The sequence below is a fragment of the Nipponia nippon genome, unplaced genomic scaffold (assembly GCF_047370975.1).
Source record: "Nipponia nippon isolate SJK-2023a ecotype South Korea unplaced genomic scaffold, ASM4737097v1 scaffold_5, whole genome shotgun sequence".
Lineage (NCBI taxonomy): Eukaryota > Metazoa > Chordata > Aves > Pelecaniformes > Threskiornithidae > Nipponia > Nipponia nippon.
This window is the reverse complement of record NW_028262369.1, coordinates 35,661,251-35,678,258: the sequence shown is the minus strand read 5'-3', so window position 1 is coordinate 35,678,258 and position 17,008 is coordinate 35,661,251. Positions and strand designations below refer to the sequence as shown.

Sequence of the window (17,008 nt, the reverse complement as noted above, 5' to 3'; positions counted from 1 at the left end):
TGGGAGGGGACACAGCTGGGACAGCTGACCCCAACTGACCAAAGGGCTATTCCACACCACATGGTGTCATGCTCAGCATATAAAGCTGGGGGAAGAAGAAGGAAGGGGAGACATTCGGGGTGATGGCGTTTGTCTTCCCAAGTAACCATTACGTGTGATGGAGCCCTGCTTTCCTGGAGATGGTTGAACACCTGCCTGCCAATGGGAACTAATGAATGAATTCCTTGTTTTGCTTTGCTTGAGTGTGTGGCTTTTGCTTTACCTATTAAACTGTCTTTATCTCAACCCACGAGTTTTCTCACTTTTACTCTTCTGATTCTCTCCCCCATCCCACTGGAGGGGAGTGAGTGAGTGGCTGTGTGGTGCTTAGGTGCTGGCTGGGGTTAAACCACGACCCATTGTGATCATTTTGTTCCTCTTTTCTAGGTTTCCGCTGTACTGCGTAACTTCCTTGGGTGAGTAAACAAGTTGCTTCTCTCCCTGGTCTTTCCACCAGACAGAGGACGGGGGCTCTGCACATGACCTGACCCTCAGTTCCATGCCTTTGCAGGCAGACTTTCTTTTTCTGTATTTGAAAAAGTTTCTTGCATGCTTTGGTAGCTGACATAACATGAACTCCAGCCTGCTTAAAAAAATGTAACTTCAATTTACTTTTTGTGAAAACAAACAGATTAAGAGCTAAGAGACATGTCTCATGCCAATCCTAACATGTAAATCAACTTTGGCTGCAACCTATGCAACCGGGAATGCACAATCCAGTTCAGAATAGTATTTACAGCACAGCTGGAAGCTAATCCTTGCCTAAGTAGCTACCCTGGAGTATCCTGCATTGTACTAGCAACATCGTTCTTGGATCAAAAACTCATAGACACGGCTTAGCCCATAAATGACTGCCTTATGAAATGAGAGGTTTTTATCCTCTGATTCTTTGTATGACTGAAGTGCTGGTTTGACAGATGAGAAACAAAAGCTTGTATTTACATACTGAGGTTCCTTCAGTGACATACAAGCAGACATGGCCCTACCCCAGAGCCTGAGCCAAGCTCCAGCGTATTAAGCAGGTTTTATGTAGATACTCAGCTCTGTCTGCATATATGTCCTTGCTGGACTAGGGAATAACTGTACATAGCAGCTTCTTAATAGACACTTCTAATTTAGGTACAGAACCCCAAAAGCAGCCCACAGAAATAATAATGCTGTATCACAGTAGCTGGAAAAGTCCTTCCAAGCAAAAAAGCAAAAGAAGCAAAATATTGTACTTTGAAGACAAAGTAACTATGACAAAAGAGCATATGATACTTGTTTCTCCATCACTGTGAAATATTGCATAGTTTTCAGTTTCAGCAGTCAAAAGACCATGGTTTGCCACTTGTTCAAACATGATGGCATCTCTGTTACACATTGTATCATTATCAAAAGCCTATTTTGCCCACTTACAAATACTGTAAACCAAACCTTTCTATAGATTCGCTTTTGGCTCCCTTACTACTCTTAATCTAGAAATTGATTGTTTTGGGCATCCTGCCATTTTATTACACATGACACTAAGCAGTGAGGGAAGGGAACTTGTTGGAGAATAACTGCTTTCAGGAGGAATGACTGAATTACTTTTCTTGGTGAGAAATACATGGGGGGAGAAGGAAACACACTTTGTGCTTTTCCATTAATTTGTACCAACTTTGTATAAGGAAAGCTTTTTCAGCCCTGAGCAACCTGGTCTAAGCTCAGAACTGAGCCTGTTTTGAGCAGGAGGTTGGACCACAGATCTCCTGAAGTCCCTTCCAACCTGAATTGTTTCATGACTGTGTGAGGACTGAACTGTTACTTGATCTAAGCAAATGAACCTGTAGATGTTTTCCAAGCTAGACAGATGGTCTGAGCAGGACACCTTTCTTTTTTAAGAAGAATGTTCCACCACAAACATGCAGTACTCTGGGGTCACCTAAAGGCCCACATGAATGGCAAGATGGGCTTTTGAAAGCAAACTTGTAGGGGAAAAATGGGCCTCTGACAATGACGAGTTTCTCATCACTTCACGTAACGTAAAGGGCTAGTGACTGGCTGGGCCTCGTCCTGACAACTGGGCTGCATCCACCCCAGATGAACCAAAATCTGCACCTGAACAGTACCGCTCTCCTTCAATGATAACAAAAAGTACAAATACATTGTGTAAACACACACACAGCCACAGTGTATACATCTGAAACAGTCGTGAAATTATACTCTTGATAGTCAGTAAAATCTCTTTTATGCTGCACTCCTGAAAATCAGACCAACACTCTTTTGAAGGCTACACCCAAGAATTTAGAAGTCTGGTCAGGCATCAGGTTCGGATTTGAAGATTCTGCTGTGATACCGAGAGTGACAAAACACACAGTTACAGTAGGTGGAGCTATAATGTGAGATCTCTCAAAACATTAGCTGATAAGAATGAGCAAAAACTTGGATGGTATTCCATTAATGTTTACACTAGGTTTTGGCTGTAATTTCTAAAATATATTATCCACTATAAGGGACAGGATACTGGATTACATGAGAACTAGCTTAATCTACACTCTAATTTTAGAAATGTATGTGAAGGTGAAAAAAACCAATTAGAGCACCTTTTAAAATACCAGTTCCTACTTATCTCTTAATATGACAAGTGTAATTGGACAGAACAAAGCAAAAGAAAGACAATTAGTTACATATTAAAAAATAAAAAGCAACTACTTTAAAATACAAAAATTTTTATATATAAATATATATAAATTATATAAAATATAATCAAATGCAGCACCCTGGAATATCATGCTTCTTTCATAGCCACCACACAGAGGGCAATTACTCGTTTGGAAATCAGAAGGTACTGGACATGGAAAATGGTCTAAGTAGGAATTTTGTCTTTCTGGCACCTGAAACCTATGTAATTTTGAGACAGGGAGTGTCTTCAAGTCAAATTAATTTTTTAGAAAAGTGGATGTAATAAACTGCACAGACGACTAATGGAGTGGAATTAGTTGCAGGTACAATGACTTAGTAGCCAAATACAGCTAGATTTTGCAATAATTACGATAAATTTCCCCCTGTGAGCAATAGATAAATACCATTTACCAAGTGTCTACTATAGAAAGATATAAGTGTATTATTTATATATATAAGCTTGCAAATACAGTCCATTTTCATAGGCAGAGCTAGATTATGTGTGCATCTGTGTGTATATATCCACTGACTTTGGCGAAGTAATGCCTCAACCTGAGTGAAAAAAGAAATTCTCTTTCTTATGTTAATGAAACAGGACATCCTAGGAATTTTTGCTTAAACAGCCTTCGGTAGCCTAATATATTGGCTCCATCTGCGAGAAGCAAACTCCAGTGGTTTTGGCTGAATTAAAGTCAAACCAACATCACCCATTCCTTGGATATTGTTGTGGTTTAACCCCAGCCAGCAACTAAGCACCATACAGATTCTCACTCACTCCCCCGCCCCTGGTGGGATGGGGGAGAGAATTGGAAGGGTGAAAGTGAAAAACCTCGTGGGTTGAGATAAGAACAGTTTAATAATTGAAGTAAAATAAAATAGAATAGTAGTAGTAGTAGTAGTAGTAGTAGTAGTAGTAATAATAATAATATAATACAATAATAATATACAAAGCAAGTGATACACTATACAATTGCTCACCACCTGCCGACCAACGCCCAGCTTGTCCCCAAGCAGCGATCACTGCCCCCCAGCCAACTCCCTCCAGTTTATAGACTGAGCATGACGCCATACGGTATGGAATAGCCCTGTGGACAGTCTGGGTCAGCCACCCTGGCTGTGCTCCCTCCCAGCTTCTTGTGCACTTGGCAGAGCATGGGAAGCTGAGAAGTCCTTGTCTAGTGTAAACACTACTTAGCAACAACTAAAACATCAGTGTGTTATCAACATTATTCTCATCCTAAATCCAAAACACAGCACTACACCAACTACTAAGAAGAAAATGAACTCTATCCCAGCTGAAACCAGGACAGATAGGAATGAATATGGATCTACATAGAAGTCAAAAAACTCAGGCTTTTCTGACCACAGATTACAGGAGTGCACTGTTTGTTTTATAGCCATCAACCTGCTCAATTGAATCACGTCTGCTTGAGCTTAGCAGCTTAAAATTCATTCCACACAGCCTGCAGTGCTGACATGGATATGATAAGACAGAAGAACAGAAACACCACTCTGAAGTAACCTAGCTGAACTGCACATGTTCTGACCCTTTTTGAACTCCCTGGAGCTTTTGTTACCTGGCAAATGCAGCTCTAAAACTGCTCTTGTATCTCCAGATCTTTGCTCTTAGCCATGCAGAAGCCTATTTCTCTCTGGGACTGGCAGCAAGAGAGGTGCTCTCTGAAGAAGGCTTCTAAATGAGTGTGCATGCTGAACTCTTACTGAACTGAATTAATTATTAAAGATGCAGATGGAGCTGTCCAAATGATAAGAACAGCTCCTGACGTATCATGATCCAAGCTTTCATTAAACCATTTCAGGCATACTAATGGTTTCCCACCACTCATTACTTACATGCTCTTTTCTCATAGATATAATAACCCTGGTGCCCAAAGGCATGACAGGCTATGGAAACAGTGAAGCTGAAAGTTCCTCAGAAGATGTACTAAGGAACTTCATACTTCCCCCCTATACATCCCATCCTTGTTTTTTTCAAACCTGTATACAGATAGAAGTGTAAATGCTTATAAACTCAGAGAAAAACCTGTAAATTAAAGTAAGTAAGCAATATTGTCAAAAAAGAGTTTATGTGCATTGACAGTACTATTAAACTGAGAATCATAAAAGTGATTTGATTAACATGTTAAAAAGCTTACCAAGGTGAAATTCTCACATGCTACTGACACCAAGTAAGCTACACTACAAATACAGCTCTTTGGTTACACTGCACATGACATTATTTTTCAGCCATTAAACTTCTCACACTTCTTCCTCAAGTCTCTCTTGCTTTCTCAGTTGGGACGATTAGAGGGCAAAGCAATTGCTAGAGAAGAATTACTCCCAGGAACTGTGCTGTGATTGCTACCTGCTGTTTCATATTTTTGAAGTTGGGAATACTGCTCCCAAAGGCCTTTTGCGTCTCAGCCTAAATGATTTGCTGGAGGATAATAATGTCACGGCCAGTAAATAATAGTGAACTATGTCTGTACATGGTCAATATGATTAAATGTCCTTCACCTCTATTCTCACTCTGACCTGGTTATGAGGAAGTGAAAAAGCCGTCAGCAATGCCCAAAGCTTCCCATGTGAAATGTTATTTTAAAGCAAGGCAGAGAAATAGAGGTGACTTAGCAAAATACTCCCAGTAACAATAAAATAAAAAGCTAGACACGAAAAGCAAAATTATCACCATACAATCAGGCTTGAGGTAACTGAACTATTGTGGCATGAAACTTAGAACAATTTTCTCGTAATGATTACAACAACTGCAAGAATCAACTTTGTTTTGAAAAATATTGTCTATCATATTGAAAATAGTAAGTATATCTTTCAATTTTAATTGTAGGTTTAATAAAAAAGAATCCCTATCATCCTGAGACTTGATTTAATTTAAACGTATTTAGAATAAACTCTGTACAATTATTATGGTCTATACTTAATCTTACAAACACTATAATTTTTCTAATTCAACTCATACACACATGAGTTTTGGCATCTATGCCTGTTTCTTTGAAAATATGCCAATGAACTCAAACAACTTCTACACTGCAAAACTATCTTTTCTTAAGTGACTGCTCAAGGATTGAAATAGTTTTTGCTATAAACAGAGAGTAAAACCAACCTAAATATACATAAGCTTATTTCAATATTGAAGATACCAGGGAGGAAGAAAGTACCTACAAAAAATTGGCCGGGTACATTTTTTATAGAAAGTTCCACAATCAAAGTATCAGTTTATTTTCACATGGAGAAGTATTGTAAACTATAAGCTACAAAAGGTGTTGAAATAGTATGTCTGGCGTATACATCTATAGAAGTCAGAAAATTCCAAATTACGCCTGATGCATGTGCTTCAGGCTGAAAAAATAATAATTACAAAATACAATTCCTGAATTTGGAAATTCAAGAGAACTGAACTCTGTTAACATTTCACAACTCTACTACTGTACAAAGGCAGCGGAACAAGTAACTACTTAGACTTTCAAAAGCATAAAAACAAATTAATTCATCCTTCCAAACTATCAGTGGTTATGAGAAAAGCTCTCTATGTACATAGGCTATGTCCCCAGCACCAGCCTTCTAGAATATTTCCCAAGTATTGCCAGGCTTTAAAGATACCGAACTAGCAGAAAAAAACAGGGTGAGCCAAAATGCTCATCTTGCATTCACTTTTCTTCCAAATTCCCATGTTGTGCAGTGTTGGTATTATTAGTCTGAAATAACAGGGAGATGTTTTTTTCCTGGGTTGACAGATGACTGTGCGCTTTTTACCTGAAAGTGCTCAGAGAATGGATAATTGATGTATGAACATAACATTCAACCGTAAATGGACAATGGAGCACACAGCTGTGGGTGTACAGATGGGTGTGCATGCATACGACTTTACTCAAATGATTGCAAGAACATGTATATGCTTTCTACTGGTTACATAATATTCTATCATTTATACTAAAATAGATGAACTTGTATGTCTGACATTACATGTAGCATAAATACACACAAAAGTAGTCATGGAAAAATATGCATATGCAAATACACGTACAAATACTGTGTAAGTGTAATGAAATATAAGATTTATTTAATTATCCAATGCATTAGAACACCCTTTTGAGATAATTATGTTGGATAATTAGCAGTTAAATTCTGGAACATGTACGATAGTGACTCAATTGAAAGCAATAATAATGGTTCCTTTAAAAAAACCTCTGTGTTTAGTACTTCATTGATTTTTCATATGACTACACATGTCAATACGACCTTCAGAGTTCAAGCCATTAGGAAAAAATGGCTATGCTGAAGTGCCACCGCAGCTTTGACAATTAATCATTTGGTCAGCACTCTTTAAAGATTTCTAAACATTTATATAACCATTGGTCACATTTCAAATTGTTTATAAGCATTTTCATGAAATGTCTTGTGAATAAGGATGATATTGACTGATGTTATTCAATCTTTTTAACTTTACTGTGAGGCAACCTAAAAGGAAAGGAAAAAAAAAGTTCTTACCAGAATAATAAAGGTAACAGGTCCTATGAAACTCCAGATAAAATAGTTATCTACATGGAGCCAGCAACTATCATGGAAAAAAAGAAAATAAAAAGCGAATAATTGCATTAGCACCTCAATCCAATAAATGGAAAGTGCAAAGTACTTCTTAAGCTAACATTTTGCCAGTAAACAATGAAAAATATTGCACAGTACCACTTAGTCCATGGATGATTCTTCCTAACCTGAAACTCTTCTGGTGAGTCCTGTTTAATAACACTATTGAACTTGAAAATACATCATCAGGAATAACTAACATATAAGAAGAAGCAAAACCAAAACGAGCTCTTTCTCCTTTCAGTCAAAAGGTTTGGTCACGGATGCTATCATGGACTAATGAATCTAACATCAGTAAATATTTTTCACAGGTTTTCCATGTAATCTTCAAAGTCTGCTTTTAACTTTGTATCATATGCAAAATGCTTACTCCTGAGGAATATGAGACAGAAAATGTTCAGATGCCCTGTTTTGCTGAAAAACAATATGGTATAAATAAAATGCCCCAACTGGGAGTTGAACAGTAGAGAAAGAATACATATGATACCAGACTAAATGACGTGTAAACCTATTAGGGCCGACTTCACTTAGCGATTCGTTTTTCATACAGCCCAGTTCCCTGCTGAATTGCTCTTATTTGTCTTTCATCAGTAGCAAAATCAAGCAGCTTTCTTGTAGTCAACAGTATCTTCCCATTCTGTAACTAATTTAATCAAAGGACAAAGTAAACACTATTGGAAGGCAAATTCATGCCTCCAGCAACTCAAATCCTCAGAAATGTTTTCTGTCTACCTTCTGTCACTTTATACATACATCTGTATTTTTGTAAATAAAAGGCAGTGGCTAACTTTAATCCTGCTCTACTCGCCTGATAAAATATTATCAAAGTGAAACATATGGGTTGGAATATTGTACTGTCATAATTCAGGACGAGAGTTAGCTAGAGGGGCAGTTGAACAAAGAGATTTAATGAAGCATTAGCTTAAAACTGGGTGGTTAGGCCTGTCAGATACTTTAAGTTGAGAATTTTTACTTAATATACATTTGAGGCCAAAAAGTTATTTACTTTTTCAATTTGTTTCAGGTCAATCTTTTGTGTTAAAAGAAAGACCATAATTTAGAATTGGTCTCTCTAGGGTACAAATCCTCTGAACCTAGAGAATTACAAAAGACTTGATTGTAATTTGTGCACAGCATTGCCATTCTCTTACCAATAAAGCTTTCAGATGGTATTTTAGTCTGTCAGGGACCCTCTGACAGCTAACAGGCTTTAAAAAATTATTCACTTGAAAAACACTCAGGTCACTTGCAATTACTTACGCTTTCTCTGTTCCATAGCTCTTATAGTCAATAGCTGCTGAGACACCAACTACTGTAGCAGGGAAGAGGTAGCCAGCAACATAATAGTACTTCTTCCTAGAATATTCACTTTCAAATACTTCTACTAACATTAGATAAAGCTGCACTCCTTCTAGACACATCCAGGCAAAGGCTGCCAGGAAGAAAAAGTGTAAGAGACCTGCAAATATTGGACATGCAATCTGCAAAGAAAAAGAAAGATGGAAATATAAACCACAAAATCTTCACATCATTACATCTCCAATTAAATAGTGTGTCAAAGAACAGCGTATACTTCTATCAGAGATCTTTCACAAATTCAGCAGCATTTTCCCTACCTGAAAACATACACTGAACATTTGAAAATACTAATGTGTGCTCAGTAGCTACAGAAAGTAAATTAGCTAAACAGTGTGAATGAAGATAAGGAAATCGCGCCCTCACACTCTACTCTTCAATTATAGAGTGGACTTTTCAATTTCATAAGCAACTCTTTAATTTTGAAACTAATAAGGTTTTAGGATTTACAGTTTAGATAATCTGAGACATGAACAGTTGGTTCTAGATGCATAATATAATACTGCTTATTTAAAATTATGAAGCGGCCATCAAGCCATTTTTATCTGCTGTAATTTGGAAGTTTCTACTGTTGTAACAGAAATCAATCTGAATTCTCTCCCCTTTGGCTGAGTTCTGGATGAAACTATACTGAATTATTAGATTTCAACCCAATGAATCATTTCAAAATTAATGTCACCAATACTGCCAAAAAACCTGCATGGATGTGCAGTGTCAAAAATGTGTAAATATATAGATAAGGCTCTGTACTAATATATATATCTACACAAAAAAGTAGTCAATAGCTGTTGAGATATATGAATATATAGAGAAAACATGTATGTTCCTAGTACGTCAACATTTAATTTCATCTCCTCTTTCAAAAGTTTAACCACCTGCTTCATTAATAGCCAACGTTTCTCAACTGAAAATGAAAAACATTGCAGTAAGTGAGAAATTAAGGCCACAGTGATATTTTTGATGGATGTAAATACTATTTATGAACATGTCTGTCTTATTTTCACACTGAGCTTTTATTTCAGCCTTGCTGTGTCAGAATGCTGAAAGCTTGGCAGTGTTGTCATGTTTTAATTCAAATCTATTTCAAACAGTCATTTCAGAGAACAAGATCAGTACACACAGAGAAAACTTACCTTGTACTCTGTCTTATCGATGCCTATTAGGAAAATGAACTCAGCAATGAATAGGTTGATACAAAGGTTCTTGTGAATAGTGTTACGATCACTTTGCAGGCCACGGAAAAAACAGAATGTGAAGATGCAGATGGCCAGGCAAACAAGAGAGATGACAATTCCCACCCAGGTGATGACAGTGAGGAGCAATTCGTGCACTCCATCTTTGTACTAGAAATAACCAAGAATGGGGAAAATTAATATGACTCTTTATGAGTATAAACAAAAACCTATTTTCACAGGTAGCATCCAGAAAAGTTACTTGCTCATTACATGAGATGGGCAAAATGTAGTCAGTAATTTCTCAGTCTCAGGTCAGCTTCCCAGAAGAGCAAGATTAGGGTAAGTAGAAGAAGAGCAGGTCTGAGAGAAAAATGTGACTATTTTAGCCAGATCAGATAGCATTTTTACTTTTCCTACAGCTCACTGTAAACTGTCAGACAAGAACAAGTAGAGAAACATAACGTTTTCAAAGTGCCACTAGGCTCTGATGCAAACAAAGAGGAGAGCTTTCCCTGGGACCTCCTATAAGAGTACATGTTCTTTCCTACAGACCTGCAACTCTACAGTGGAGAAGCAAGCAACGATTTGCACACCACTTAGGACAAAATGCAGAATATGTTATGCATGTATTCCAGCTCTAATCTCACGTTTAGCTAAAGAGGGTTCCTTGCTTCAGTTGCGACAGAAATACTTTTGTCTTCTCGGTTATCTTTTCAGCAACCTTTCTGAATACAATGGCCTTATGAGAAGTCTCATTTCCTTGCAAATATTGCATGCTCCGGGCCCCCTGACATCCAGTAAGTGCTTGAACTAACCTACAAAATTTCAGAGTATGAAGAGGCATTTGAACAACCAGTACAGAAGCTCCTTGACCCTCCTGCTCTAAGGAAAGCTGCCACTTTTGCTTCCAGGGAACAGCCTGCACAGCTGCCCCTACAGATACTCTCCAGCTGTACTGAGGGGAAGTCTAAAATGGCTGTAAGGCTCGTCAGTAACTTTAAAATATGACTTGAAGTAAACTCTTGTCCTTCTTTGTTTTTCTTTCCTGTTATTTTGCATGTAACTTTATGGGTGAGGAAGAAAAATGCTAAAGAAAGCAAATTGCTTTGGAAAGAGTGGGTAGAAGCTATAAATACTTAAGAAACTTCAGCAGTTTTGGATCTTGCTAAAAATTTAAAGCTAAATCTTTAAAAGTTTGTTCCCTGCTGATGGCTAGAAAAGTCATTACCTACCACAATTTCCCGATGAGCCATAAGAATTGCAAAGTTGGTTAGGTGACTGCAAGCACACGTTGTATGAGTTTTATTTGTGTCAACCAGTTTGCAGCCTTGAGTTGACCAGTATCCCATCATAGTCCTCTCTGAGTAGTTCCAGAAGGAACAATTTGCATTGAAATAATTGTCAGGCTGGGAGATAAAAGGATAACATAAAATGAGGATTTTACACACTAAAATGGCAATAACAATTGTTTAATATGTGTAAAGGGTAATTTAGATTAAACTTTGCATGTTTCGGACAATAAAGTTTTTCATCAGCAAAATTGTGGACTATGTTGTACAAGGAAGACATCTAGTTTAAAAGGGACTTTATAGTCCGAAACACTCTAAAGTGTAGTCTCAATTACTGTAGACCCAATTTTAAACAATTACAATTTCCATCTTACGATATTATGCACTGATGGTACATTATAGCCATTTTTCCTTTCTGCAAAATTAGGACTGTGAGTTTATTCTGAATTGAGATTGTAATTGAGAATTTGAAAATATGATCTTTTTCCTTTGATTCTCACCTTTGGTAAGGCCAAAGTCATGTGAACAGACATCAGGAAAAAGTTCATTCCTCAATGCCTATCTATTTTGATGAAAAACAATCAAAACAGATTTATAAAAAGAGGCAAAATGAGAGGAAAATCCAACCATATTTTCTCTATCACGGCAGTGATTATTTACTTTCCCCATGTGAGACATGAAAACAGAAAGGACCAAACTAACGAGCAAAGAAACACATCACGTAAATTACCACGAAAAAAATATACACAAATTTAAAGTATAACAAACCAAGATATAATACTTCATTCTTCACTGAATAAATGCATTTAAACAATTTGTATAGCCTTCCAGAACTTGGTCCAAAATTAATGTAAACAGTTAAAGTGTCATTAAAACTTACTGCATGAGACCATCAAGAACCTTAACAGTTATCTTCTACCCTGCTACTAAGGTAAGAGTTAATCTTCAGTTAGAAACAAATTAGTCATTTACATTTTCATGTTGATTACCGAATTAGCTTTCATTAAGAATACACTTAAGTTCTAATAATCACTGAACCAGGCTCATTTAATTTTATGTTCATAGACTTAACTAAGCTTGTGTCTCTGACCTAGTCCAACATTTAAAATTCAAATGGAAAAAAGGTTATTTTTCTGCATTGCTTTTCTCTCTTGCTGATTTTATGACCTTCCCATTAATTCATTAGCATAACTCACATCAATGTGTTCCAGCGTAAAATGCACAGGATCAGTCAGGTACACCCGGCTAGACTCCTTGTTGATAGAGGCTGCAATGACGTGGGAGTTGACTGCGATCGTGCTGTTCCGCCCAGCAAAGTCGCTGCCTAGCTTTATGGTTGCATTTTCAGTACTGAGAAAACGCCCCAAACTTTTGTAAATGATGAAAACCAGTTTTGCTAATCCTACAAAAGAAAAAAAATCCCATCATCATGCCACAGAGATCTACATTCTGTAGAAACAGCAACCTGTACTCTAATGAACTGACAATAAAGCATCAGTAAACAGAGGCATTTTCAGGCTATGGATTTGAAAAAAAAAACGCCCAAGTACCCATGATCTCTGAGCAAAAGCCACAGAGCAGTTTTGTTGTGTTTTGTTTTCATATTTTAACTAGGAGAGGTAATGTAGGTTTTATAGAAGTTAATGGAGTTTCAGTGCTCCGTGCCCAAGACTCACCGTTCCTGCTGTTCTGTTTCACGGTGCTTGCAGAGAGCTGAATCGAGTTGCCTCCTTTACTGCCCTGAGGAAATTTCAAGTCCTGCACCTGGCCCTCAGTAATGAGCACTGCAACATCCAAAACTAAGCAGACCAGAGGGAAAAAAAAAGGTGGTAAAAAAGGAGAATGCAGAGAAAGTTTCTTGGCCAGACTGCAATATGCCAGATGACAATATTTGCCCCCACTCTTTATTTAGTTTTCTCATACTGATGTCCTCATTTGCCACCGTAAGACAGATCTGTACTGCATGTTTCAAGCATACAGTTAGTTTCTCTAACGAAACCTAGTGCACACTGCTAAAATGACAGCACTTTAATACTGATAACGACATCAAACCTTGTTTCAATTTGTGCCCCCAAAACATCCACTTAAAAATACCACACACACGTGTTGCAGAGAAATGTTAATTTTGAAGCTCCTAACGTCTATGCAGTATCCTCTGCTAACAAATTTAGAACTTGAAGAATTGATTCAGATATAAAGAGTTTTTAAAACAGTCAGCAAATGAATACTTAAGTATACTTATTCTGTGTATTTAGCTCAATCAGTATTTGTACCTAAAAAAAAAGTCTTATTTTTTTCCTAAATCTAATTCTGTATGAAGATTTACAGGAAATCATTTTATTGGTTCTGCTAAAAAATACTTAAATTGAAAACTTAGATGCCACTCAGCCTTACCTCAGTTTTAATTTTAGAACACATTGTATATTGGGAAGCTTTCATGGGATTACCATCAAAGGCTGGATTCCCTTGGATATGTAAAATCATACAGGTCAGAGTGGTTAATTTGTTGACAAATATCTGCATTATATTAAACTCGTCTAACTATAGGTCTAAACTATAGACCAACAAAAGGTATGAACTTAGGGAATAATTTCTCTTTCTCTAAGCCACACATATGTATGTGTGCTGGGAATTCAGTCTTGCATGGCATCAGTAATGTGTTACTAACTATGACTTGAAGACAGCTTATGACAAGAAGTGATGTTCAGACAGTTTACCGAGCTCCATGGAATGGCTCATGTACATCCTGAGAGAGATGTTCTGTGATTCTACCTACATTCCTTCAGAAACAATCGGTGCAGTTATGTTGATAACGGACTGTAACACCTTTCCCCATCCTTTCCCAGTATCTTCCTACTCAAAAACTAGGCAGAGACATCTTCCACAGTTACAAATATGCAGACATTGAAACATGAAGTGTCTCATTTCGGCTGTCTATTCCAAGTCTCCATCTTGGTACCCCTCAAATTAGCAGACTTTCAGCTTCCTTGTACCTCACTGAGACTACATTAATCTCTGTAATAAGATGAAGGAATTTTAATTTTATGCATAGCAATGATTTTTGCTTTAACACATCCCACGTACCAATATTTGCACATCTCTAATACCAAACCTCTTCATTTCTCCGTCACCACTTAAATTCCAAATTATGCTGCAACTATCTTCAGCTATTCTGCAGTCTCTGGAGCATAGCTATTCTGCATTATGGGAGATGTAGTTCACTGAACATATTTTTACCTGAAGGCAGTCATGTTTAATATAAACATTTGGCTTATGTTCTGAGTGCCTAAAATATTTAACTGGCAGAGTACGTTGCAAAAAAGTAATTTAAATTCATTAGGAACAGTGTATATATAACAAGAAAGCATTTCTGCAGCTCTATAGAAAGCAGTTACCTCAAAAAATCCATACTCTGCCATTTATGCGCTCTTCATATCCATACGTTCTGCTAATGATTTTTCAGTGGTAAATCAACTTTGCGACATCAACTACTTTCCATTCTACAGTGCATTGATGACACTAAAGAAGAATGCTAATTTTGAAGAACTAAACAAGAAAAGCGTGTCTCCTCCGCTTAGGAGCATTTACTTTCCACCAAACGTTGCACAGCTCAGCTTTCAAAGAGTATGTCGCTATCTGGAATATTTTTTCCTGGTTTTGTGTAAAGCAATGCACAGCACTTCAAATTATGCTTGAAAAGAAATTTACTTACCAATATTTTCTGTGGGCATTGAGACTCTAGTTGGTTCTAGGAGATTATCAGCCAAGACAAAAGCCCCTTCTTCTAATGTATCAAGTAGCATTGTGGCTGCATGAGCTTGTTCTGAAGAATTCATGTCCTTCCAGGACTCCAGAGCTTCAGGCCTGAGCAGGTTGTCCACTGTATCCACAATTGCCTGCATTCATTAGAAAATTATCATTAGGTCTGATTGCCCTAGGCAGCTGGGGAAAATTTCCAGCATTATCTGGTGACAATTATAATACTTAACTGTCAGAATCATTTACTGTGATTTAATGGCACTAGAAAACTATTTTCAACATAAAAATATTTTCCATCCTCTCGCTGGATTAGCATTAATAGAAGTGCAGTTAGCCACTAGCATTGTGTGGTCTCTAAGTGGTAAACATGCAGATTTGACTCGTCTCATGTCAGATATAAGGACGGTCTTATTAATGTGCTGAAAAACATATAAATAAATGCCAAAAGTTTTGCCTGAAGCTTTCATCTTGAAGTTAATGTCAAAATGTATAACTTCTATTTAAAAATACTAACGCCAAAACTCGCATTCTGCAGTTTAGGCTAAAATGACAATAATACTCTTCTGGAAACTTAGCCCAACTCATGCAGCCATAGCACTATAAACTACTTGTCTATGACAAACTGCCTTCTTTATTACAGGAGGCATGAAATGAAGCTGACTCAGTGGATATAAATTAGCCTGGGCCACTCTCACTCCCCCTCCTGTTCCTGTACCTGTTCATAGATACTTAAAAAGATTACTAACTCCCATTCCTGCACAAAGGTCAGTTAAAAAAGGAAATCAATAGAGCAAACAAGATGTCCACTGGCTGTCCCTGTTATCAGTGAAGGCAAAACTGTAAAACTGAATAAAGCTACCATTTTAAAAAGTCTTTCTTGTAACAACTCTATCATCATGTTTTAAGGTTCATTAAGCTGCATATAAAGTAACAGTAAATAAGGAAGAAGAATTCAGTGACATGATTACATTATTTTTACAAAATAATCCAATCAATCAGAGTAATCAGTTAATCAATTGAAGGCAGGCTCTTACATTAATGCATAATGTAACTGTGCATTGAGTATGCTGTGCATTGAGTACGCCATGCATTGCTGAAACACCCTGTTTACTCTGTCCCATTTACCTAGTGATAACGTGTCATTAAGCATATATATAATTTGTTTGATCAATTTAAAAGCATTGGGAATGGAAACGGAACACATTGCACAAACAGAAAGATGTCGGTCTGGAATACTATATTGTGCAAATAAACGAATAGGAAAAGTTGGTCAAGGCTATTGTCGGAGCAAGATTAATTAGCCTAATCCATTTTAATATCCTCTTTCTGTCTGCATTGTGAGCCACCATGACCTTCCTGGCAGGTGCAAGACACTTCGAAGTGGCATTAAAGCCTTTTTTTCTTTCTGTAATGGGAGACGGAATAGTCAAAATGCTCACACTGATACTGCTGCAGCCATTAACTAGAGTGGAACAGAAATTGGTCTGCAGAGGCCAGATTCATTAGTCACCAAGAAATACAGATTGGAGCCTCTAATCTGAGGTACAAATGAATCCTCTGTCACAAAGTGGGAACTTGCTTCATTTGCATAGTGTAAGTCAGCTTTTGATTTGTAATTTCAAGAGGTTTATTAGTCTTATCTAAGCAGAGAAGCCCATTTGAGACCTACAGAAAATGACACCGGTCAGAAACTAAGGCTGTACTATGGTTTGTTGTGTATCTCCATATAGCCCTGACGGTATGCATTCATTAATATGAAACGCTTTCTATTTATTACAGGATAATCTAACCCTGCATTTTTTCTGTGGAAAATCATCACCTGCCCGGTACTATTTCTGAGGCATTCTCTCCTCTCAGACAGAGGCGAGCGGGCTGTGGGAAGACCACGCGGCCCCTGTGATGCAGCTCTTGGAGCAACCCCATTACTGCTCTTCTCATGTTCATGTTTACTATTGAACATGAAGCATGAAAACTCAGTCTACTCAAACCGTATCTGCTGGATTTCCCTCTACTATTAAAAAATAGTTTCTAATAAAAAAAAACTATTACAATTATTGTCAAGAAGTTAATTTCTCTCCAGATCTTTGTCTCTTTTTGTCAAATTTTTGCCTAACTGGACATCTCCCATCCACTCCCTGGGCTGCA

At 37.4% G+C, this 17,008-nt stretch overlaps 1 protein-coding gene across 7 annotated transcripts in view; it reads right to left on the bottom strand.

Moving 5' to 3' along the window:
* Positions 1-17,008, bottom strand: part of ADGRL2 (adhesion G protein-coupled receptor L2) — a 395,707-nt gene that overhangs the window by 17,747 nt on the left and 360,952 nt on the right. For all 7 annotated transcript variants that reach the window (XM_087730654.1, XM_087730655.1, XM_087730657.1 and 4 more), the window contains 7 exons: positions 14,817-15,000; positions 12,781-12,903; positions 12,301-12,506; positions 11,048-11,221; positions 9,774-9,983; positions 8,545-8,765; positions 7,189-7,255 (listed from right to left, as the gene is read on the bottom strand). In XM_087730654.1, the coding sequence (XP_087586780.1) occupies positions 7,189-7,255; positions 8,545-8,765; positions 9,774-9,983; positions 11,048-11,221; positions 12,301-12,506; positions 12,781-12,903; positions 14,817-15,000 (1,185 nt within the window). The remainder of the gene's footprint in view (positions 1-7,188; positions 7,256-8,544; positions 8,766-9,773; positions 9,984-11,047; positions 11,222-12,300; positions 12,507-12,780; positions 12,904-14,816; positions 15,001-17,008) is intronic.